General features: G+C 38.0%; 3 protein-coding genes across 5 annotated transcripts; 2 read left to right on the top strand and 1 right to left on the bottom strand.

Moving 5' to 3' along the window:
• Positions 1-3,881: 3,881 nt before the first annotated feature.
• pax10 (paired box 10) lies at positions 3,882-10,144 on the top strand. 2 transcript variants are annotated; one of them, XM_068306220.1, is made up of 9 exons: positions 3,900-4,012; positions 4,778-4,813; positions 4,924-4,996; positions 5,137-5,331; positions 6,923-7,005; positions 7,089-7,245; positions 7,365-7,438; positions 7,954-8,086; positions 8,201-10,144. In XM_068306220.1, exons 4-9 carry the CDS (start codon positions 5,172-5,174, stop codon positions 8,299-8,301), a joined length of 708 nt encoding a protein of 235 aa, XP_068162321.1. In that variant the 5' UTR covers positions 3,900-4,012; positions 4,778-4,813; positions 4,924-4,996; positions 5,137-5,171; the 3' UTR covers positions 8,302-10,144. The 2 variants fall into 2 exon arrangements, with proteins under 2 accessions (XP_068162320.1, XP_068162321.1); XM_068306219.1 differs by having other exon boundaries at positions 3,882-4,012; positions 4,778-4,996.
• A 1,714-nt stretch (positions 10,145-11,858) lies between these two features.
• mmp25b (matrix metallopeptidase 25b) lies at positions 11,859-21,659 on the top strand. The gene is made up of 11 exons (XM_068306218.1): positions 11,859-12,037; positions 12,153-12,244; positions 14,133-14,265; positions 14,385-14,529; positions 15,401-15,705; positions 15,896-16,075; positions 16,756-16,840; positions 17,021-17,103; positions 17,235-17,387; positions 17,773-18,066; positions 18,517-21,659. The coding sequence occupies exons 2-11, from the start codon at positions 12,161-12,163 to the stop codon at positions 18,762-18,764; spliced, it is 1,710 nt and encodes a 569-aa protein (XP_068162319.1). The 5' UTR covers positions 11,859-12,037; positions 12,153-12,160; the 3' UTR covers positions 18,765-21,659.
• A 302-nt stretch (positions 21,660-21,961) lies between these two features.
• LOC137588353 (carbonic anhydrase 4-like) lies at positions 21,962-25,572 on the bottom strand. Of its 2 annotated transcripts, none has more exons than XM_068305394.1 (9): positions 25,513-25,572; positions 24,969-25,041; positions 24,837-24,863; positions 24,590-24,760; positions 24,176-24,324; positions 23,966-24,061; positions 23,663-23,738; positions 23,205-23,368; positions 21,962-23,088 (listed from the first exon to the last, which is right to left on the bottom strand). In XM_068305394.1, the coding sequence occupies exons 2-9, from the start codon at positions 25,039-25,041 to the stop codon at positions 22,900-22,902; spliced, it is 945 nt and encodes a 314-aa protein (XP_068161495.1). In that variant the 5' UTR covers positions 25,513-25,572; the 3' UTR covers positions 21,962-22,899. The 2 variants fall into 2 exon arrangements, with proteins under 2 accessions (XP_068161495.1, XP_068161496.1); XM_068305395.1 differs by lacking the exon at positions 25,513-25,572 and adding an exon at positions 25,366-25,506.
• Positions 25,573-25,589: the final 17 nt, after the last annotated feature.

Genomic DNA, 25,589 nt, shown 5'->3' with positions numbered 1-25,589 from the left:
AGGAGAAGACTCACAAAAATACTCACAGGGAAATCCAATAACAGGTAAAAGAAAAATAAAGTTGTACACACTTACCTTGAAACCATGTATCACATATGTGTTTGCCTGCAGGTCAGCTGATAATCACTTTTTTAATAACTGGAGATGTCATTTTGTGTGCAAGTCCCTGTAATTCTGCTCCCCTCACTCATAATATATGAATGCATTATAGGATGCAGCCAGTAAGAGCAATTATAATGCACTCCCGTTTGTTTTTATTTTAACAACTTGATGAATATTTGTCATGGCATTGTAGCCATGGTGACTGCCTCCACCACCACCACCACCCCCACTTTCCTCCCCTTTCAGCCACGTCCACCACCCCTTCCCCATCCCCCCTTCAGCACTGAAAAAAGCAAGCGAGGGAGAGAGAGAGAGAGAGAGAGAGAGAGAGAGGGAGAGAGAGAGAGAGAGAGAGGTGACAGGAATGAACTAACAAGATGCACTAAAAAAATGCATGTCCTGGAGCTACATGAATCTTTGCAGTGAAGCACGCGGTCGTCTCCCTCACCCTCTCTCACACACGCACATTCATCACACACACACACACACACACACACACACACACACACACACACACACACACACACACACACACACACACACACACACACACACACAGTACTACACTCAGCACATAGAGATCACATAGGTTATGCCACATTCCAACAACTGGAACACAGTAAGATGCAAACATGATTTCTGAATAAAGGCAAAACAAAAGGGTAACCAGCTAGAAAAAGAAAGTGAGATATGAGGGTGTGTGGGGTTTAGGGGTGGTTGGGCGTTTGTCTGTGTCATCCTTTTAGGGTTTGTTTTGTTATTGAAGCACACACACACACACACACACACACACACACACACACACACACACACACACACACACACACACACACACACACACACACACACACACACACACACACACACACACACACACACACACACACACACACACACACACACACACACACACACACACACACACACACACACACACACACACACACACACACACACACACAATACTACACTCAGCACATAGAAATCACACATATCTTTGACACAGACTCTGTTTTCAAGGAGCTTCAGATCACCTTTTCTCAGGTACTCATACACAGTACTTCCATTGTCTTACATTGTACTTCTATCACATTAAATATTACAGGTAAGTACTGTAATTTGTTACTCCACTACATTTCTTTTACCAATATAATCATGAGGTGCTTCTGCAATTTTGATTTTCACAAAATACATGATATCTTGTAGTACTGCAGAAAAAAATTCCAATATTCCATTAATTGCTTCAAATACATTCTAAGATACTGTTTCATTATATTAATAACTAAATTATATGATTAACATGATGTTTTGAGTAATGAGTATACATAAAGTACATCCAGCTGTTATCTTGTTACTTTTACTACTTTTTTGGTACTTGAACTTCTTATAACCGATCTGAATGTTTCTTCCGCTGTTGGTTTTACTCCTTTTACCTTTGAACTTGTCAAGTCCTTTCCTTTCTCTGAGGCACATCTTGGAAGAAAGTAACAGAGAACGGGGGGTGGTGGTGGGGGGGCATAGCAATGGGGGCAGCTGAGAAAGAATAGCATAGTATGAAAGAGAGAGGGAGCGACAGAGAGAAAGGGAGCGCAAAGTCTTGTCAACCGGAAATAAAACAAGCTGGCACCCTCCCCATCCCTAAGCCCCTGCACCCACCCCAAAGTCACATACTTCCTCCTCACTCTCTCTATCTCTCTCCTCTGCTTCCCCACTTCCATCTTCCATCTCTTTCCTCTTTTCTCCCTTCATGCACTGAAAAGATATATTTAAAGCCCGGTTCTAGTCTGTTGCTCTTTGACTCCACCATACAAACCGTCATACCTGCGTCATTACTTCCACTTTACATGAGAATGGTTCATGTTCTGTGCAACTATAACCTGTTCTGGGACAGACAACGTCTTTGTTTATTGTTCCACAGGTCAAAGACCACTGCAATAGAGCAGGATGACAATGCCATTGTAGTGAGGTAGATGGTAAGGTAGAGGTAGACTAACTAGAGTGTGCTTCTAATTTCCCTGCGGGGATTATAATCAGTATATAAAATACATTTTTTTTAAAAATACATTGGTACTATAGGAGGACCTGTTACCAAACTGCATTTTGAGCCCTTGTGGTAAATAATGAATTGTGTCACTGCATGCCTGGAGTGCAGTTTAAAGTATTGAGTGACGCAGTCCATATAAGCACAATATCGAATAGCTGCTAATGAAAAGAAGCTGACGCTAAGAAAAAAAGAGTTGACAGAAGATTAATCTGCCACCGTTTTGAGCATTTCATTGATTCATCCATTTTATTTAAAAAAAATATAAAATGTGAATGTGACTTTTTTAAACTATTGGGATATCATACTGACTGACAAAAAAAGGAAGCAATTAAACGACATCACTTGGAATTTTCTATTGTTTAATGGAATATTCTGTGAAAGAAGGCATCAAGACAGATGTCAGTAGTTTAACTCGAAAACAGTGATTTTCAAAATCGAACACAGGCTGTCTTTAAACACAATCTTCCACTGGCCATACACAAGTTATTTACGTTTTATCAATGACCAAACATTAAAAAATTTTATGGGATTTGACCTTTCTCAGCATCTTAATTTTCTCTGATTTTTAAACATACAGTATTTATCATATATGTCTCTCAAACAAACTTTAAAATAATCACTTCTCGTTGTAACCATGAAATACAGTTTGTTTGCATTACATAAATGTTGTCATGGTGCATGTTTTGTTATAAGAGGGAATAACAAATATAAGAGTGAATAACAAATATGTATATGTATATATATATATATATATATATATATATATATATATATATATATATATATATATATATATATATATATATATATATATATATATATATATATATTCATAACAGTGAAAAACAAAATACATTCAAAGATCAGTCATCATATAATAATGCTTTGTTTCATCAAAACATCTTTTGTTGCCCAAATATATAACAATATATTATTATTATTATTATAATTATTATTATCATCATTATTATCATTATTAATGTTGTTGTTGATGTTGTTGTTAATAATTATTACTACATCATCATCATTATCATTAATTATTATATCATCCTCATCACTATCATTGTCATTGATGTTGTTTTTGTGGTTGTTGTCATCATAAACAATAATATTTGTTCGTCCAAATCTTTTCCCTCTGTTACAGGTTACATCAGCTGCTAATAATAAATGGATGTGGACACAGCTTTACTGAAGTTGTAAAACAAATCTTCCAAGTATCTTAACCAGGACGGATAAAAATGTATTGAACGTGTTGTTTAATCTTTAGTCTGGTTCCACATATGTTTGTGCAACAATAACAAAAAAACCCCTAATCAAACTCAATATTGATGCGAAATTTATGGTTAACATTGAATTCTATCATCTATTCATCATCTACTATCTCTCCATTATCTGTACTTTATGCTCCACTCTCTCGGCCTCCCCTCCTCCTCTTGCTGGCATTAAGTTCAAACTTGACACTGATGTTGACTCACTTTGTCACCCCTCGGTGGCTCCCTCTCTCTCTCCCTCACCCTCACTCTCTCTCTCTCTCTCTCTCTCTCTCCCTCACCCTCAGCCTCTCTCTCTCTCTCTCTCTCTCTCTCTCTCTCTCTCTCTCTCTCTCTCTCTCTCTCTCTCTCTCTATTGCTTGGAGGACAAGAGTGCCCGCAGACGCATTTCTCTCCGTAGCCCCCCCCTTTCCCACTTTCACTCTCTCTCACCCTGTCTAACTCTCTCCATCCCTCTCCTTCTCTCTCATTTACACACACACACCATTGTCAATAAAGCTGGAGAACAAGGGACAAGGGGGGACCAGGGGAATAAAGGTCCACAGAGGAGGAAAGTAACACACAGGACCCCCACATCATTTCTCCTGGATACTTGGTAAGTTTGCAAAAATCTTGACTTTGTGGCATTTCCATCTGCATGTGCGGAAATCGCATCTTTAATATGGACTTTCTTCAAGGCTTTGGTATTGACAACAACTTCATTATTTCTGGAAATCAACAACAGAGTAATGCATAAATTGTCTTAGTGGGGTTGTTTTGTTCAAATGAATGAAGCTTGACCTTTGACATTATGCTGTCGCAGCGGTTTGTGTGATGTGGCTTATTGGCATATGCTTACATTCCTCTTCTGTTCTCTAAAGAAGGAAATTGTGCATTAATGGGAATAAAAGATGAAGGATAATTAACAAAAAAGCTTTGGTTGATATCTGACACACAGATAAAAATATTTAAGTTATAAAAGCGCACTTCATACTGAAAGTTAATGTTTTGTGGCGATCCTGTTCATGAAGCTTCAGTGTGTTTGCAATGCCAGGTTGTGACTACATAGAGATGTAGTGTCTTTCTGCACATGCGTGTGTGTGTGTGCACGCTCAGGTTCATCGGCAGAGACAGCTAAAAGCAAGTAGCATAATAAATGTCGTAGCTCTCAGAGTGGGTTCTAATGTATCTTAACTCCCTGTGGTATACTAGCATTCCAATGTATAACACACACACGTTACGACAGCAGACATGTAAGTAACTCCATTTCTGTCTGTCATCATGAAGCTAATTCACCACAATGCCGACCATGTGTGAACTCATGCGATATGAACCCCTCCTTCTTCTCTTGCCACCCCCCCCCATCCCCACCCCTCTTCAGGAAGGACCAGAGGACTGAGGGAGAGCGCAGCCAAAGGTGACAGTAAACAGAGGCAGTCACACACAGGACAGGACTCATTTATTTCTCTTCATGTTGGTTTGGACACTTGTAGTATGTATGAGAAGTTAACCATGCTGAACCTGCAGAGTGGCTCAAACTGGAGTGGGCCCAACAACTGGTATCATGACCCCACCAGCATTCAAACGCAACATAGCACAGGTGAGTTTAAATTCCAGGGTGTAGTCGCTAACTTCCTGTTTGTTCTGATTACTAATCATTTGCTATCTTGAACTACAGCGCTCTGTGAGCGCATGATTTTTGACACTCCAACATCTCTTTTTGTCACCTTCCTATGCCAGTCTCTGAGGGCTGTCTGCTGGACACAGAGGGCAGCATGGGGGGAGAGTCAGGGGGAGGGGGGACAGGCCGAGTGGGAGGAGTCCCCGTGGAGAGAGATGACGGCGAGGAGTCTCAGCTGAGGCTGCAGCTCAAGAGGAAACTGCAAAGGAACAGGACCAGCTTCACACAGGAGCAGATCGAGGCTCTGGAGAAAGGTCAGGCCACGCAAGCATGAAAATCTCCCATCATCTCCTACATTTTTTTCTTTTTTTTTAACAGCGCAGAGCGTAAATTTAAAAATTGCAATCATAACACACAAAAATCAGGTTGTTTATCATATAACTACTGAGGATTTTTATCAGTCCTTACAAAGCAAATCAAATCACAGCCACCCTTGATGAGTTCCAGATGTAAATGATCCAGAAATTTACCTCTACAATGGCACCCTGTATGACATCATTATTTAGTCTGACCCCTTGAAGTCGCAGTTTCTGCCGAGAAGAATCAGAAAACCACCCCAGACTGGATGTGGCTGTAGTGGACCCTTGAGCTAAATAAAGACACAGTGTCCACTGTGTAGTCAAGTGGAAATGTATCAGTGTGGTCACTGTGTGCAAATGACATTAATGAGGTACACTGACCTCAGTGCACGGCCAAGGCACAATAACAATCATGTGTTGACACAGACACCAATTATAACAATTTGTGTGACAGATTGAATTCACACAACCAGCTTTGCTATCTCTGTGCAGCATAGATGTGTGAACCGTGTGGCACCAGAGTGACGTTTAGTCAGTGCCGGTAATCTGTTGGAATTTAATTATCAAGAAATTATGTTATTAAAAAAAACCCTATTCATTCTGCTGTTTGTTTGTTTTTTTTACATCTAAATTAAATTGTAAGATTTTGAATTTACCCAGAATAAATCAGGAAACAGAATGACTCAATATTTCCCAGTGAATTAGATCATTACTTCTAAGTTGTTAAAGGTAAGTATAGTTTCTTCAGAGCTAGCATCTTGAAGTTAATGATTCTTGGAATTAGAATTTTTTGACTTATCTGAGTATATGTAATTCACAGTATAATAAGGTCTGTCTGAAATCAAACGTCTGCTGATTTAATTAATTAAACTAACATTATAAATACAAACAGACGAGCAATTAGAAAGCCACCATTACTAAAAGTGAATGTTCACAGTTGATCAGGATGACTCAGTGTGTCGGTTAGAAGGTGAGGCAGTTTCATTTCTACTTGTCAACAAGAACAAAAAAAAAGTCAGCGGTTTGTCAACCACAGACTAAATGCTGCAACAAAGTATAAGCTGCCTAATTTTTTAAAGTGATATATGCAGTTTTATGTTGCAAATGAGGAAGGACAGATGCTTTAAATAAAGTACTTCTGTGTGAATGTAGAATATAAATCAGGACAGAAATGAAAACCTTTAAGGAATCATTCTTCAATTTAGTTGTAGTCTAATGCTGACTAGAAGTGGGGAGCATCTCAGCTGGAACCCTCTCATTTGGAACGTCTGCATGTTCGATGATAAATAATTTATACAAAGTGCAACAGATAAATATTTCAAGTATGGTTGCATCTCTGCTTCCTGGATTTGTACAGCTCATGGCAACATGACTAATGATACTGATTGCACACAGTAATCACCCCTTGTGCAGATTTACGTGTCAAAATAAAAAACAAATTAATGTTAGAGTAATCCTCATTTTAATCTGTGTAAATTTTGAATGTGTCATCATGAGCTGCTTTCCTTCTTGTCACTTATCGACTGACTGTTGATATCTTACACAGAGTTTGAAAGAACACATTACCCAGATGTCTTTGCAAGGGAGAGATTGGCAAACAAGATCGATTTACCAGAGGCCAGGATACAGGTAAGGAAATTTTCATTCGTGTAACGCTGTTGCTAAACATCTGTTATACCCCTACATGGTAAAGAACCCTCTTTGCCTGACAGGTGTGGTTCTCCAACCGAAGAGCCAAATGGAGGAGGGAAGAGAAGTTGCGCAATCAAAGGAGGTCTGGAGGTGTAACTACCTGCTCACAGAGCCAAGCTCCTCTCACCACATCCTTCAACACGTCTGTCTATCATCAGCAGCATGGAAACAGTTCTGGTGTGCACACTCCTCACTGCAAGGCCATTGAACATAATGAATCTCTGTAATCACAACAGATGTGTTAATTCAAATAGCATCAATCCAACTCACCTTCACCCTTCACTCTCTCTGCTCAGGGTCCATGTTGAGTCAGGCTGAATCGTCTCTGCCCAGCTACAGTTCCTTGTCAGTTTTCTCATCTGGAGTGCAGGTTGGACGTTCATTCTCTTTCACCGGCAACAAGTTTACCACATAATAATGCTAAAGCTAATAAGAATAAGAATGGAATATAATGATAGAATTTATTATTATTATTATTATTATTATTATTATTATTATTATTATTATTATTATTATAATTTAAAGGTTTTTGTTAGAAAAAAATCACGTTTCAGGTTATTGACAGACTGAAACAAGTTATTATCCCAGCTTTACCAGCAGCATTTGAACACGTACGTTTTTTTCTTCGTTATAGTTTAAGAATACAGACCATCAATGACAGAAGAAAACTCAGAAAAAACAAACATTTAGTGACAATAAGCGATGGAATGCTGAATATTAAATATAGAGAATGGAGGCCGCTGCTGCTCCCAAACAGACTCTCTAGCTCCGCCATGTGGTTGAAGTGAGGCTCTGCTGCATTAGAGAGGCTTGAGTTGTTTGTTTCACCGTGAGTGTAACTCAAAACCTTCTGCCTCCTCTCTCCTCACCTGTGTCTACTCTTAGTCTATTCCTCCCCAGTCATCCTCGTCCTATTCCTGCATGTTACCTCCATCCCCCTCTGCCCCTCGCAGCTTTGACTCAACAGTCTACTCCTCCCCTCATCTGCAGACTACATCCTCCACCAATTCCAACACTGGTCAGTGTAAATTGACTTTCTGACTGACTCTAATGGCTGATTGTACCTAAGTTAAGTGATAAAAGAATCTCCACGTCCAACTGTGTTCATTTCTTCTGCCTCTCTTCCACTCAGGGCTAATTTCTCCCGGTGTCTCGGTGCCGGTCCAGGTTCCAGGAGCTGAGCAACCGGGGATGGGTCATAACCTGGGCCAGTACTGGGCCAGGCTACAATGAACACAAGACAATCGATGACAACCAGCAGCAGCAGCAGCAACAACAACAACAGAAAAAAAACAAAAAAACAGGCATGTGTTGAGAAAACAATCTTGGGGGCCAAACAGGTTTTAAGGAAGCACAAGATTAATCTGTGGAGGGGCCAGGATGACTTGTAGACCCCAAAATACATTAAATGTTTACAAATTCAGCCAAGAGCCATTTTGATTGCACTTGAGAGTATTCTGGTTAAACTGGTATTTACTTAGTACTATCAGGTTAGGTTGTTTTCTTAATATATATTTAATTTAATCTAAGGTCTTTGTCATTTTGAAGTGTGTTTAATGTTAAACTAGAATTAGGATTAGGACCAGAATTTTACCAAAATTACACTCTACTGTAAAAATGACTGCATATTTTATTACTTGACAGTCAGAATTAGTAGCAATTCTTTCAAAAGTTGTACCATTATTTTGTTGCGCATATTTTAAGAATCATTGTTGAACAGTTTGGCAGAAGAGTTCGTATTTGAATCGAGTTCATAAAGTTTTATAAAACAAAACAAAAGAAACCCAGAGTTTACTTTGAGCTCTCAGCGAAAATTGAGGTGTTCTCAAATATAGTTACTAAAAAATAGAAAAGCTTTTTAATGCAGAGTATTTGAAGCCTTCAAATGTCCATTAAGCCATTGGCTCCTGTGTGCTGAGTAAATAGAATTGTTAGTACTGTATAAGTGCTCACAGAAATGTTTCAATGTGAGTCAGTGGTACTAAGTAAATATCAGCAGCTGTCTGAATTACAAAGCGTAACCACACGTCCTTGTCACTTGAGCAGCCCAGTGATGCGGGCATAGTGAACCTGTTCCAGGAGGTATAGTGAGGATACTGTGACGTATTTTAAACTTGCTTACGACAATCACTTGTACTAAGACTTAAAAAAGAAAGAAGTAACATTTAAAATGCACCCCGTCGAACCCTGGAATCAACATTACATTAAGACTTATACTGCATATTTTTGTACAGACATCTGTGTATGATGAAAAATAACTGTGGAATATTGTCAGATATTATTGGAGGGAAGAATGTAGCATTTTTTTGTGCTCAAATCAACCTCAAAACACACATTCCATTTGTTCAAATATATTATTAGATATGCACCATGTCAATATGGACTTAACTTGAAACTGTGACATCATTACAATTAAACATATGTAGGCCAAAATGTGCAATAAATCAATTCTCTTCAGGTTTGAAAAGTTCATTTGAGTTTGAGTACACAGAACCATCATGAAAGAGAGGAAATTCCATCACACAATTTGCAGTTATTCAAATTACAGTGGCAGGGATTATTTTTTGTACATTACTTATATTTTATACAGGAATTATATCCAACAGCCAATGACAATCACACATCATTACACATCAAACAGAAACCGGATGTCTAATGAGAAAATCAAATACAAGCACTTTTTGTGAGCCTGACAATCAAAAACGGAGGTCTAGGGGATAAAAATGGAAAAAACTGTGATTTTTTTTAAAACAAAAAAATATTATTAACTGTGCATGACCAAACCAATTTGCTACAGACAATCAGCCACTTGCAGAAATAAAACTGAGTATTGTACAAAATTGTTACTGTGTTTTGCAGAGTTTTAACTTCTGCTCACTTTCCTCTTTTTATTGTTTTTGTTGACGCATCTCAGTTGAAACTCATATGAAATGTCTTTCAACTCTTATTTATTTGACTTTTCACTTGTTCACAAAAGTCCTCTGTGTTGTTTCTGTTGATGTTGTGTGTTGTGTTAGTACTGTATAGCTACCAAGTGTCAACCCTTTTGTGAAGACCTTGGATCCCTTTAATGAAAATAAATGTGTCATGAATATAAAATCAAAGTCTTTGTTTTCAGTGTTTCATAGCAATTTCCTGAAGGGCTTATGTATTATAGTGAATAGCTGTTTAAATGTAATTAATTCTCTTAAAAGACAAATATCATAACTTTTGTGTAGCTAGTCAAAACACATTGGTTAATAGTTGGTTCATTAATGGCCATCAGTGCTTGCTGATATTATCAGGATGTTTAAATGGGTAATTTTTTTCCATTATCCAAAGAAACTGACTTCAAAAGTAACAAAAAATTTAGTTTACATCTTGCTTCATGCCGCCATCAAGGGGCCACAAATAACTACTGCAGGTTTGAGATACTGAAGCAGTCTATCTTAAGAGAAATGATCGTCAATAAGATGGAAACTCACACTAATATAACCCTAAAATGATGATGCTAAGCCAACCCACCATTATCAATGCTAAATACTGACCAGCTAAAGGATTCTCATCTGTTCCACTAGTGCAGGAGGAGAAAGTGGACATGATGGAAACTGGATGACCATTAGCAGAGCAGCAAATAGGCTAATGGCATGACTCACTTGATCCCCCTGAGGATGGATAAAAATTAAAGACGGCAGATGCTGAGGCTGGGGAGGGAAAGATAACACCGGTGGTAGTTTGCTGAGAGAAAAACCCATAAGTATAATGGGACTCTAAGATGTTATGTGAGATATCAGTCTACTCCAGTTAAATGCAGCCCCATCAAATGCATTGTGTTAGTGTTGTGTATAACTGAGAGGAGGGTTAAAAACAGTTGAAAATCTTATCCACCAATACAGTATTGAGGGCGTTCAAACTGTTATCACTCACCCAGACCCACAGGCTTTCAGTGGGGTTGAAGTTGAAACAGACGACATCCTCCTCCAGAAACTGAGCCCATTCATTATTCTAACAACGACATCAGTCGATTTCTCTTTGTGTGTTCAAGACTGTAAAGGGCTCCAGTCGTCACCAGGTCCCTAGTCTCCTGGCCGTTAACACCGAGTTTTTCCTTGGTTAGATACAAGAACTGGGGCAAAACTATAACCAGATCTTTGCAATTATCACTCAATTTAGTTTTCATATAGAGCTACAACCAATTCATATATATACACACATAGTATATGTACTGTATATTAAAAACATTTGAAAACAACAGCTGACAGGTGTGTCTCTACATCCCTTCATAATATATGTACGACTAATAATAATAATAATAATAATAATAATAATAATAATAATAATAATAATAATAATAATTAGAAGAAGAAGAAGATTTTTTTTATTTTTGCAAAAACACTTTAATTGCACTCAAACATTTTACAATTTTACATTAGATGAAAGTGCTAAAGTGCTTCAAAAATAGTAAAAACCAATAAAAAGAAATACAATTTAAAAATCAGTGCATCATATCAGGAAATTTGCAAGAGTGAGTTGATCGTCAACTAAAGTGCACAGGACATTTTTGTGACACTAGATGTTCCTAAAGTTATTTAGGTCTTTTGTCAAGAAGAAGAAGAAGAAGAAGAAGATCGTTATCATCATCATCATCATCATCATCATCATCATCATCATCATCATCATCATCACATGGTATATTTCATCCTTTTTCTCTTTTTTCGTCTTATGCGTGGCTTCTGGGCTTCCACGAGTGTCAGGTCGTCAGTAAATTGAGGAACTCATCATCAACATATCGGAGTCTCTTCACGGTTTCCTTTGCACCTGAGGGAACCCGCGGCCCCTCCTTCTGAATCTGACTGATGCATCGAGGGCGGATGACGGGAAGCGACCGATTGGAGGGCAGCCAGACGCGCAGAGTTGACCGATCGATCAGCCCAGCCTAGACCCAAGAGAGGCTCCAGAGGGACGAGGGTGGTCCAGAGGACAGACAGCGGTGCGCTCTGCTTCAGTAGTCTTGTTCTGGATGAAACTGCTAGTATAGAACAGAGGACCAACTTTGATTCCTCTCAACTGTTCTGATAATAACGGAGGATCTTTTTCCCTTCCAGTGATTGGAATGGAGTTGGGTCTGTTTCTATTGATGGCTTTGATCTTAAGCGGGGGTGCATCAACACAACCCGACCAGTACAGTAGAGCAGTGGTGAGTGTTTATCTAAGTTGACATTTAATATGTAACTTGATAAAATTTTTATTCCATTATCTACTAAAATAATGCAATGTGATAAATAATAATATAAAGCAAAAAGAAATCCGTTTTCATTTAAAAATCAAGGGAAAGCTTGCTTTGTTTTTAGATATGATGAACTTACCAGATGCTCTAACCTTTATTTTAATTTATGTGAGGCATTTTAAATACCAGCAATGTTAATTAAAAAAAAGAAAGAAAACAAATACACAGCCTGTGAATGTCACAGTGATTCCTTTTTGGTTAAAAATTACTTTGCATGCTTGCATAAGATTTTTTTTATTGAGTTGGAATTTGATGCTCAAAGCTTTTATTGACATCATGCTTATGAGCAGGAAGTTGTAGCCTCCAGAGCCTTAATGACAAAGAGCTCCTGATGCACATGAGGCAAAGAAACTCCTGAGGTTTATATGTAGGGGTATAACCCCAGGGGAGCCCCCCCTTAATGGAATAAGAAGAAAAAAGAGGAAGAAGAACATAAAACAGAGAAGAAGTAAATGAATATAGTAATAGTGAATTAAAACATTCAATTAAAACATGAGATGGAAAAATAATCTCAGTGTATCCTTTTGTGCATTTACTGTAGATGTTTAATGCAGAATAAATATAATCTTTGCATTGAAGACACATGAATGAGTTCAGCATTTGTAATCATCAAAAAGGTCAAATCACGAGAGGGAACTGAGTTTGGAAATCTCCATGCCTACTTCACCCACACACTTCCTCAAAAAGTGCAATACTGCCAATTTTTTGGTGAAATTTCACATGTATGAACATCTGTTTGTCATGTTTGTCAGGAAAATGTCTGGTTTCACTTCCATCATCATAAAAGTTATCATGATGAGTTTGCATCCTGTAGGAGGCCTTTAGTGTATGAGTGCAGTTAAACACATTTCCATGTGAACTAATGTGGTTTCTTTATTCACAGATATAAGGTGAATTGATTTTGCAAAATTTTACCTGTCAAAATTTTTTAAATGTTTCATAAAACAGTGAATTTTTAAAGATCAAGTACAAGTATTGTGCAGAATATGAGACAATCTGTGGAGGATATTTTTTTTGCAGTGTAAAACCCACAGAAAGACGGTTTTATGTGAGCCAACACCTTATCCTTCCTGCAACCACAGCAGAAGGTGGAGGCATTGTGACAGGTTGTTTCAAACTCACTATCAAGTAAATGGTTTTGATTTCTGTAAATGTGATTGACGTGAACAACACCACAACTGTCTTATTCATTGTTGTTTTGAATTGCAATGTATTCTTTACATGTTCTATGCTTTTTATTGTAAGTAACTGGCAAACATTTGCTTTAACACCCATTGTGACTCACAAAAGATTTCATCATATTAACAAGGAAATAAATGTAGCCTACCATTGTGAGTAACCTCTGTGTCTATTTACAAATTGTCTTTGGGTAGTTTCTGTGCCTTATTCCTCGTGAACCTTCAATGATTACCAACTTGAGAAAATACACTGTGTGTAATTAGCCTGTCCCCCCTTCAGCATAGAGTGCAGTAGTAATCTTTATGGACCTGCACGAGTTCTGGATAATGTCTAGTCTGTCTGGCAGCCGTCTGTGCCTGAGTCACAGATGTACTTTCTCACAAGTCTGTGGAAGATGTTTACGCAGTTACAGTCAGACAACAAAAGCAAAGTATCTATGTGAGGTTGTCAGACTCGAAGTCCATCATTCCTAAGATGAGAACTTATTTTTGGTTTGGCACATTCACTAAAATGTCATCCCAGTCATGTTTTGTCGTCTGTTATATCTCGGAAAAATCAATCTTGAAGAAGTCGCTTTCACTCAAGTTGTTTAATAGGTGTGCCTTGTGTTTTTGCCCAGGATTGGTTGAGCAGGTATGGCTATCTTCCTCCGCCTGACCCACACACAAGCAAACTGCAGACCAAAGATGGGCTTGAGAAAGCCATTCGTGTCATGCAGCGATTTGGGGGGGTTCAGGAAACTGGAATTCTCGGTAACAACCTCAAACTTAGATCAATCAGTAAAATGTGGCATGTTTATATTGAGTTAAATTGTTCTGGCTGCTGTGTGAGGCGCCATTGCTCTCGTTAAACTATGATTAACTTCATCCAGACAGTGAAACCCTCAAACTCATGTCCACACCACGCTGCTCCCTTCCGGATATTGTTGGGAGTGGAGACATGCTAAGGAGAAGAAGACGGAGGAGACGATATGCTTTGTCAGGCCTTAAGTGGCACAAGAAAGACCTCACATGGAGGTGTGTTTCCTGTCACATGACACTGTGTGTGTTTCTTCCCTTTATGTGTCACTAACTGTTATCATGCGTTTCTTTTACCACTGCAGCAGTTAGCAAATTTAGGCTGTATTTTGACAATGTAGCTCTGATTTTCAATCAATCAATGAGACCAGAAATATGTTTAAAAGAACCAACGAAGAGCTGCTCCTTTTCTTCAACTGGAATTGGTTGTGTCATTTTATTCATTTTTCCTTGGATTAACGATTGAGAAATCGAGGTTTGCACAGTGAAGACCATGACTTCGGTGGAACTGAAAAGAAGAACCTTTTACATTTACAACTGTTTATTTGTAGAGTGTCTTTCAACAACAAGGCAATTATGTAATTAAAAAAAACACAGGGACAAGAACAAAAAAGTTGAACGACATGAAGCCAGCGGAACAGCTGGGCATTTCTTTTTTCACCAGAGCAGGACTACAGCAGACACATCATGGGTCTATTCACAGCTAGTTAAAACCTTACGTACAGTCTGCAGCCACTAGATGGGGAATAAGCTATCGATTTGAAATAACCATCAATGTTCCCATTATTTAGCAACACAAGTCACACTTGTTAGTAGGATTTTTCATTTAGGGTTTTTTTCCCCATAACACTTGCATAATAAAAAATCTAATATATTAGCTAATTCACTAACTTGGTATCTCCAGAAACAATTTGAAAATAACCACTGAAGAAAGCTGAAGAACTTTTATGTCACAGAAAACCATGTTGCCTTTACAATGATAACATAAAAAACAACAACAACAGGGATTGTCTAGAAGAGTATAGTGAACAGATTTAGTGGATCATTAAAAATGCATCTTTATTCTAATTAAACATATTCTTCTCTGAAGTGTCCACAGCTACCCATCGCCTTCCTTCTCCCCCAGCCTGTCTAATAATTTGGTGGACAGACTTCTTAGTCATGCCTTCAAAGCTTGGAGCGACGCAGCCCCGCTGATCTTCCGTCAGCTGCCAAGCGACCACCAGGGAGTGGCCACTGGAGGGGACATCAGAGTGTCTTTTGATCGCTTGCTTCATGATGACGGGTACCCTTTTGATGGGCCGGGTGGCACCCTGGCCCACGCTTTCTTTCCAGGCAGGGATGAAGTGGCCGGTGACACACATTTTGATGATCATGAGAGCTGGAGTTATGGAGGTACAGTATATGACCAATATAAATATGAAATCGTCATTAATGGTTTTATGATGGATTGAAGACTGATTGCAAAATGAAGTCTGGGAATCATAAAAATGAAAGCCAGTTCTTTGCTCATACCGTGAGCTCACACTCTAGATTTCTAATCATTTATGTGACCGTATAACACTTTTGCTTCACACATCCTCAGGTGATGGCGGCAGCACTGATTTGTTCACAGTTGCAGTGCATGAGTTCGGCCATGCGCTGGGCCTGTCCCACTCCTCCTCTGATCCGTCCATCATGAGGCCTTATTACCAGGGGCCTGTGGAAAACATCGCCAACTTCAAGCTGGATCTGGACGACAAGATGGCCATTCAGCAGCTCTATGGTCAGTAACCTATCTATCTATCTGTCTGTCTGTCTATCTGTCTGTCTAACCGTCCTTCCATCCACCTGAATGGATTCATGAATTCATGTATTCAGTATGAACTACGGTGAACACAGTTCAGAGTTAATGAAATGTGAAACATGAATAAAATGTCATCTGTCGTGTTCCTGCCTACTGTATTTCACATTGTATTGTCTTGGTAGCACTGATTGAAGTTTTTGAAAAGTAACACAACAGTAAGCCTTTTCAGACAGCACAATTTCATACTTGAAATAGAATCAGTTGCAGCTCAAGCTCATGGGAACATCGTTAGAGCAAAGCATTTTCAGTCAGAAAGCACGATGATTTTTAAACTGATGATTAGGACCCATGAATGAATGTTGGCAGAAACCATCGGACAGATCAGTCCAGTTTTTCCTGTCTCCAGTACATTTCAAAGTCTCCCCACGTTCCTTTCTTGTGATATCACTTTTCATATCATATGAAATTGTTACTGTCAGGTAAACATGATCATTGTTAATTTATAGCTTATATGGTTTATTAAAGTCCTAGTAAAGAAAAAAGATGTCTTGAAATAGTAATGATCATAATTAACTATAAGAAATAAGAGAGTAAGCTGGGTTGTTCATTCGGCTTTGATTTCCACTTCTGTGCTTCTTGTTGTCACCATTTCATCATAGGTGTGAAAGATGGGGGGCCACCAGGTGGTGTTGATCCTGACCTGCCGGGTTTACCCAGACCCCCTCCCGCCAGACCAACACAGCTGTGAGTAGAGCAAGAGAAAAGCTGAAACCACTACACATCTATCCAGACAATAAGCTCTTGTCATTGTCATTTATACAGTGAACATCCTTAGTGTGCTTTCAGGAGAATGCAGACAGATAAATCTCTTTGTATGCACTAGTGATGACTTTTTGAGTTTTGGCAATGACTTGTCTGTCACAGTTCTGATCCCACATTCCATGAGCGATGTCAGGGAGGCTTTGATGCTGTGGCAAATATCAGGGGAGAGGTCTTCTTCTTTAAAGGTAGAACTAACACAAAATGAACTTCAGAATCTAAGCTCATGTTAAATGTCTTATTTTTTATGTGAGACTTGTTCTTCACAACATCTACATTGTTCCTGAATATATGAATATATCGTGTCTTACTCTGAAAGATGCACACTTCTGGAGAACGAAACGAGACGGGTCTTTAGTGTCCCTCAGGCCGGCTCTAATTCAAAACTTTTGGACTGGCTTTCCTCCTGGAATGAGTAAGATTGATGCTGTGTATGAGCGGAAGACTGACAGTCACATCATCTTCTTCGTTGGTGAGGGACATGATCCTCTGCTTATGACTCCTGTCATTTTGAGTGATTGTATCAGTATGGTGTAATAAATAATAATCATAAAAATAATATAAACAGTTGTACAGTGTGTCTAATGTGCAAAAAATCATGAATGTGCAAAAAATCATGACTGTGCAATTATCTTATTTGTGTAGAGGATTTATTTTATTATACCAGCTATTTTACTGCCTCATCAGCAAGAGTAATAAATGAAATGTAAAGACTATTTATATTTAACCAATTATCAATCATCATGTTGAACCGGTGAGACATTTATCATCTGATGTTATCGTTTTGCAAACTTTGTGAACCTTACAAAATTCCTGCACAAACAATTTCCCCCTCAAACTTTCCTCCATATATCCAGGATCTCAGTACTGGGTCTTCAAAGACACAGTGGCCATGCCCAATTACCCCCGACCCCTCGCTGAATGGGGGATGCGGAGCAAGTTTGGAGCACTGGTGGAAAGTGTGGAGGCAGCTTTCATCTGGGCCCACAACGGGAAAACGTACCTCTTCAGCGGGGGAGAATTTTGGAGATTTGACGAGAGTCACACTAGCGAACACGTGAATAGGCAGCCAGATTCAGGTTACCCGCGAGACAACAGCCTCTGGGCTGGAGTACCGTCCCATATGGATGACATCATCAGCTGGGGAGAAGGTAATATTGCAGTCTGAGGGCTGAATATGTTGTGAGATCAGTATTAAATGTGTTTATTTTAAGGTTAGGGCATTTTTCGAGAGGCTTGAACAAGTAGCCAGAGAAGTATAAAGCGTTTTCAAATAAAGAGAAGAGAGAAGATAGAAAAATGTGAAAAGGAAATGTTGTGAATCAACTCTCCAGCTTGAATGACAACATACCATACACTTAGTCATAAACAAAGGGAAGCCAAAACATCAAACCTGTCTCACATAATTATAGACTACAGATCATACTTAAGCGCGATCATTTTTTTGGCTTCAGCTACACAGGACAGATAGAATTTCCCTCTTGACATGTTGAGCAGCTAATGGAATTATTCCACTCTGTTGCTCTTATTACTACCTTTTTGTCACTGAGTTTATAACGATTTAATCACGATGCAATTAAAGATCTGCTCTTACTCTTTAGGAGATGCCTACTTCTTCAAGGACAACCTTTACTGGGTACTGAAAAATGGAGGACTAAATCAAGAAGTAGTTACTCCTCGATCCATCGCTGTGGACTGGCTCAGATGTCCGGCTCCCTCTGCGCCCCCCAACACAGTCAATCCTCGACTCCCAAAGGAGTGCAGCTGTGACTTAAAGGGTTCATCTTCTTTCCTCAGAAGTAGCTGGCTCACTTTCATTCTCTTTCTTCTGTTGGTGGCTGTTTATTAGAAAATAGAGACCCAACTTCAGGTTGCTTTTGTACTATCCCTCTTACTCAACTGGAGGGTGGCAAAAGCTCTTAAAAACTCATCTTCCATTGCAGCCAATTAGCTGCTCTCATATAACATATAGTAAAGTATAGCAATCCAACTTAAATACTTGTATTACTTTAATATTAGGTTCATCCTTCAGTAAATATTACCTTAACAGCCCATGTGGCTGAGGTGAGTTTTGTTCTTCCCCTGTCTTACTATAGAATTGTGCCACTCCTTTTCCTGCAGTAAGGATTGTATTACACACAGCCCCTAAATGAGAATGCATGGAAATTTAAGACAGAAATCCGGCACGCAGGCCGCTCCCTCATAGTGAGGCCAACATACTTTAGTGCAAATGTCAGCTTCTTTATCAGCTTATATTTTTAAAATACATTCATTCATAGATAGGTAGAGTTCAAACAGAAAGGAGGACCTGTAGTTTTGTATGATTTCTTTACAAAATTATAATGGATCAAGTGTTGTTCTTGTAAATTATTTTTAAAAAAATGAAAATAATCAAAGTGAGAAGTCACTGTTTCTGTTGATTAATTATGCTTATGCTCAAAACTGTTGTTTTAATCATTCAATCAAACTTTATTTATAAAGCGCTTTACATACAAAGTGAGTAGCCCAAAGTGCTTTACATAAAAACAATATAAAAACAGTCATCCCCAACACACACACACAAGATAAACTAAAAGGTTAAAAGTAGTAATTTAAAGAAAAAAGTAAATAAATAAATAGATATATACATTTTTAGTTAAAAGCCAAGTTAAAAAGGTGGGTCTTGAGTTTGCTTTTGAAAATGTCCACAAACTCTGTTTTCCTCAGGTCCTCAGGCAAACTGTTCCACAAACGTGGGCCGCAGTGGTAAAAGGAGGCCTCGCCATATGTTTTGGTTAAAACTTTTGGAGTAATTAAAAGGGCAGTGATTGACGACCTGAGAGATCTAGAGGGTGTATATGTTAAAAGCAAATCAGATAAATAATTAGGACCAGGACCATTAAGAGATTTAAAAACCATTATAAGGATCTTAAAATCAATTCTGAAGCATATAGGTAACCAGTGCAGAGACTTTAAATTGGTGTAACGTGAGCTCTCTTTCTGAACTCGTCACAGTTTTGGAGATGTTGTAATGGAGTAGCTTTTTTTGGAGAGACCAGAAAGAAGAGCGTTGCAGTAAACAATTCTACAAGTAATAAAAGCATGCATTAGTGTCTCTGTGTTGGTTTGAGATAAAAAATGGTCTTACCCTGGCAATATTCTTTAGATGATAAAATCCACTCTTAACTGTACTTTTGATATGAGCATTAAAATTCAATTTAGAATCTAGAATAGCACCTAGGTTTTTTACCTGCTCAGATGTCTTAAAAGCCAGGGCTTTGAGTTTTAAATTAAGTTTTTCTCTGTGTGCTTCAGGACCGATGACAAGTACTTCTGTTTTGTCCTGGTTGAGCTGTAAGAAGTAATACAATCCAAGGTTTGCAATAAATCATTCACTTGCGAAGAGTTGAAAAAAAGAGTTTAGCAGGATTGGTGACAACTACACTTGAGCTTTTGAAATGACAGGAATCCCTGTTGACTCAAAAATATATAAATAATACAGCTGTTCAAAATGACTTAAGAAAGCCTGAAGCAGTGTCACATTTAATGATATCCGTCAAGCTTTTCCTGTCATTTTAGTCCTCTTACGGTGATGTTAACTGATATCATGTAGAGTTTAATGTATTTTTTGTACTTGCATTTTTATTATTTAAAAAAAAAAATCTGTCACTGTGATGCTTTTGGTGCCGCTCTTAAGAAGCAGTTCACTAAATCATTTCACGTTTGAGCTCTATAATGTTCTGGAATTTCACTGGTGTTGCAATATCGTCCTCAGGTTAGTTTAGATCTACTTATGTTAAAGTTATGACATACAGCAATGTAGGTGGAGATATGTAAAAGAAATATTAATGTGTTTTTATGAATATTACAAAATCTTACATACATGTATAGCTTTCTTGTTCCTGGCTACAAGGTGAATTCTGCTTCAAGAGGTGTGACTCACCTGAATCTCACCCATAAGACCCAAGCAAAAGTCCACCCCCACCCTACCCGCACAATCTGATAAGAAAAAAAAAACACTATCGTTTGATCTCAGCGCCTTCACGACTGCCCTGTTGCTTATCATGCGGTTCACATGTTTGACACTTCATGTTTGTGAAAATCTCAACCATTCAACTGAATAGATGTGCATACTCATCATTCTCATGCGACAAACCCTTGTGTTCAGTCCAGAACACTGATTGTGATCTTAACGCCTCAACCTTTTCAATGTCAGATTCTCATCTTAGTCAAGTGTGGGGAAGGGAATGAACTCAGTACAGGATGAGCATATTTGTGCTGATATACTGGTTGTCTGGATTCTGGGACTGTTGGCGCAGTTTTCTCACTGTCAGGAGAAACAAAAGTCCTGATTTAACAATCAGACAGACTCGTAATACTAAAACGATTCACTTGCTGGAGCTTTGCAGGTAAAGTTGTGTATGCTTATTTCAAAGGCCCCAACTTCTTCTGATCTAGTTAAACATTGAATCGTTTATTCACATCACATTCAAGCTGTTCAAGGATGTTGTGACTGGAGTATTTATTCTATTCCCTAAGAGGGATATTATTTAAGCGAGCTACATGTGGCACATGTCCCAGTGACAGACCATTGTGTCCTCGTATATATTAATTTTAGTGCAAAGACTTAGAGTCAGAATTAAAGGGCAGCATTTGTAAAATAATAAATGCATTTTGTATATATGAGGGTTTTACGTCATCTAATGTGAACTATGATGGCAAATTGAAGGGCCACATCTTGCTCAAGTGTCTTACTCAATTAAGTGCCAACTTGCAATGGCACTTTTATATATACAGTATATATATATATATATATATATATATATATATATATATATATATATATATATATATATATATATATATATATATATATATATATATAATTATATATATATATATATACACACACTGTATATATATAGTGTGTGTATATATATATATATATATATATACTGTGTATATAATAATAATTATTGTTATTATTATTGTTATTGTCATAATATCTATGTTATCCAGGAATGTATGTACTTGTGTACAGTCAAAGTAAGACAGCTGAAGAACAGGTAGACATAAAATCATATAATTAATGATACATTTAACAAAATCGTGAGGCTCCAGGTTTGTTACATGCAAGTAGTGCAACAGAGGACTAATGCCAGCATGTAATCTCTGCCATTGTGATACATAATGGTTTTCATTTGACTCTCAATGAGACATCGGTCCTTCATGAAGACAAGAGGCAGTACAAGGCATATTGTGGAGTGTTCAACCTGACAATGTGGCTACATGACATGATAGTTTCTATCTTCTTTGATGATGACAACATAAAAACAAATTAAATTACAAAAATGAATCAAATATGAAAATCTATTGGGAAGAACATCCTTAATGGATATGTGTCAACATCAACTAAACACTGAAATACATAATTCTAGATTCTCAATACTTCATTTACCTTATTCTCACTTCCACGTACATTATTAGTGCAAATGCATGCCATCTCAAGGGATCTGAAAGCAGTTTAGGCACATGGATCCAGATGACTTATATCTAGACATTTTCATACTGCAAACCAAAAAGTCAAATTCTCCTGCTTGTAATGGATAATCATGTATGCTACAAGTGCTAGCATGCCTACCAGAGCTTAAATTCTGATTCCTCATAGAAAATCATAACCAAAGAATAAATCATATGATGGTCAACATATGTATAAGTGAGATATCATGCAAATTTGAACAACTTCATTATAATAGTGTTAATATAAAGAGCCAAGTTGGAGAGCTCCTAAGGTACCGCAATGTTAACGATCAGATTAGCTTATTGAGAAAAGGTCTCTATGCTGATTTGAGAGCACTGATGATTTGTTCTGTGCATACTTCATTTAAGTGTTAGCAAATATGGCTAGATGTAATTTTGACAAATCACTCAGAAAAGGCAATAAATGAAGTGCCAGAATAACCATATATTGTTGACACTAGCAACAAGTTTAACTTTTTTGAGTCCTAACTCCAGGACACAAAAAGGCTGAGGGCAATAAGCCCTAGAGAGTAGAAGATCATGGAGGCAGAGCTTTCCGTGGCCTCCCGCTGTGTTGTGACAGTCAGGGCCAGGTCCTGGATGCCTCTGTAGACATTGATCATTAAAGGTGATGAAGCATTGGCGCCAATGTATAAGGTGCTGAAAAGATCAATCTGGAGACAAAATATTGGAGCATGTTAGCTGTGAGAAACAGTGTTGAAAAAAATTATATTGACTTTTCTGACTATGTAGTTGCATCATTGTGAAAAAAAAGATACCAAAAGCTCACCACATCACTGCTGAGGCCGATTGGTTCTTTGAACACAGTCCAAACCACAGATTCAAAGCAATTTGGGGTGGTTAGCGAGCCTAGGTAGCGGTAATAGCTGGAGCGATTCACCCCTTGGATGAGATCATCCAGTGAGACTCCAGAAGGTGCAGCGATAGATGTGTCTGAGGAGAGAAATATGACCTCTGAACAGACTGCAGCCAATATTGACAAGTTTGGGGGAAAAAATCACCATATTTCAAATTATGAAAGGGCAGCACATCTAAGATTTCTCAAGGACAAATTACTAACAATTTTCTGCATATTTGGTTATATTAAGGAAAATAAATTTGTACATGAATAAGCATTGCGCTACCCTCTCATAATTGCTTGAAATTTGTTCACTATAGTTTGGATTTTGTGATGCTTAAGAATATATTTTGTCAAACACAATCCAATCCCTTTTCCAATGTCCTCACCACAAAACGAGATGTTGCTCAGGTCGTTTAACAAGGTTCTCCAGCTGTCAGATAATGCAGATGAACTTGTCGACTCCTAAAAAAAGAAAGAAAGACCGAACGAAAGAAATAAAGAAAGATTTGATTTTTAAAAGCACGTTTATTTAAAAAAAAAAAAAAAAAAAAGAAATTTTCATTTATATTCTTATTTAACTTTTATTTGGCCTGGATGTCATCTATCAACTACTTAAAGCCGTGGTTGATATATGAAATATTATGACGGACAATTTTAATGGCATTATTTTTGTTTTGTCTTTTTCTTACCTCAATGAAGAAGCCAAAAGCAGCAAATCCATCAGAGATTGTTGTTCCTAAAGACGTATTTCCATTAAGAGATTTCTTAATAGTTACTATGTGCATCTGTGGTTAAAAAAAAACAAAAAAAAACATCCTCAGTTGAATAAAGACCCGTTGTATCGAAAAAAAAACAAAACCTCGTAATTAAATCTCAACATGAACAATAGAATGTAGTACCTCCCCTGGATAGCGAATGCCATTCACAGTGTGCTCGGAACCAGGCACCGAAGTTCTATTACCCCAGTGCAAATGGAACTGCAGGGCCTCATAACTCTCAGTTAGGTCTCCTCCGTGAAACTCAATTCCTTTTCTAAATTTGACTTTAACTGTAGAGGTTTAAAAAAAAAAAGGAAATTCAAATTAAATGTGAACAGGAGAAGCATACAATCTGTATTATGCATCATTTTAGGACGTCCAAAAAGTAAAAGGTGTGCACTTTCCTGTCTATGATGCATCTCAGAGATGATAATTAACCATGAGATAAATAAAATTTGCAGAGAAATTACACAATTTTAAAAGAAAATTATTGTCCATTGCCCAAGACGCCTAAAATTGAATCTGGGACCGTGTTTGCAGACGCCCAGCACTCACTTGTCCTGCCGGTATTCTCGATCTTATCCAGAAAGCCGTTCACACTGGAGTTCGTAATCATGATTTCAGTCAGGTTGTCGTTGACTGTGGTGTCTGAGCTGTTGATGTTTATGGGAGACTGCCGATTGCCATTGCAAAACGAAGGAAAGAGAGTTGGCCATGTGGTGTCATCTAAGGAAAAGAAGACAAAGGTTCAAATACTCAGCAAGAGATCGTGGTCATAGGAAGTTAAACAGGGATTACTCACTGCATGCTGGATCATGATAGCACCATTCTAAAAAAAATAAATAAAAAAAGACAGAAGTTACTCAAATTCTCATGGCAGCAACAATTTGGTAGTTCAATCACTACGCATCCAAGATGAAAAAGGTTGAATTACCGGTTGAATTACTTGCTGCATTCGGGTGGACGCACAAGGCAAGTAAGCCTACTGCAGCAACAAGCAACTTCATCTAAAAAAACAAACAAATAAATAAAAACACACGAAAGATAAAATACTAATATGATATTTTTGCGCAGTTAACAAATCGGCCGGCCATACTAAATGTCAAGCAAGAAAATGTCCTACTCGTTAAACAATTAAATGAATGAAAGTGTGAAACACACACGCACACACACACGCACACACACGCACACACGCACACACACACGAAAAAAAACAAACAGCAAAATAAAACCGATTCTTACGTATAGTTGATGACAGTGTGTTTGGATTCGGCACAACTAATTAAATGCTGCCAATTTCAATCGTTAGAACAAATGATTTAAAGTCTCACCTTAAACAGAGCTTACCAGTTGTATTCAAATGAATCAATGAATTAATACTTTACAACATAGAAATTGATTAATTGATCAATGGGAGCTTTTCTTTCCAGCAGTTCTTCTTTTCGCGCAGATGATTGATCCAAATAGCGACGCCTTACCTTTTGCGCACCTGCCGCTCCGCTCCGCTCTGTATTCACTGCTGAGGAGCCTCATCCTCCTATTTATTGGCTCTCTT

This window comes from Antennarius striatus, chromosome 21 (genome assembly GCF_040054535.1).
Source record: "Antennarius striatus isolate MH-2024 chromosome 21, ASM4005453v1, whole genome shotgun sequence".
Classification (NCBI taxonomy): Eukaryota; Metazoa; Chordata; class Actinopteri; order Lophiiformes; family Antennariidae; genus Antennarius; species Antennarius striatus.
The sequence above is the reverse complement of the archived record's forward strand: the minus strand, read 5'-3'. Positions and strand labels throughout refer to the sequence as shown.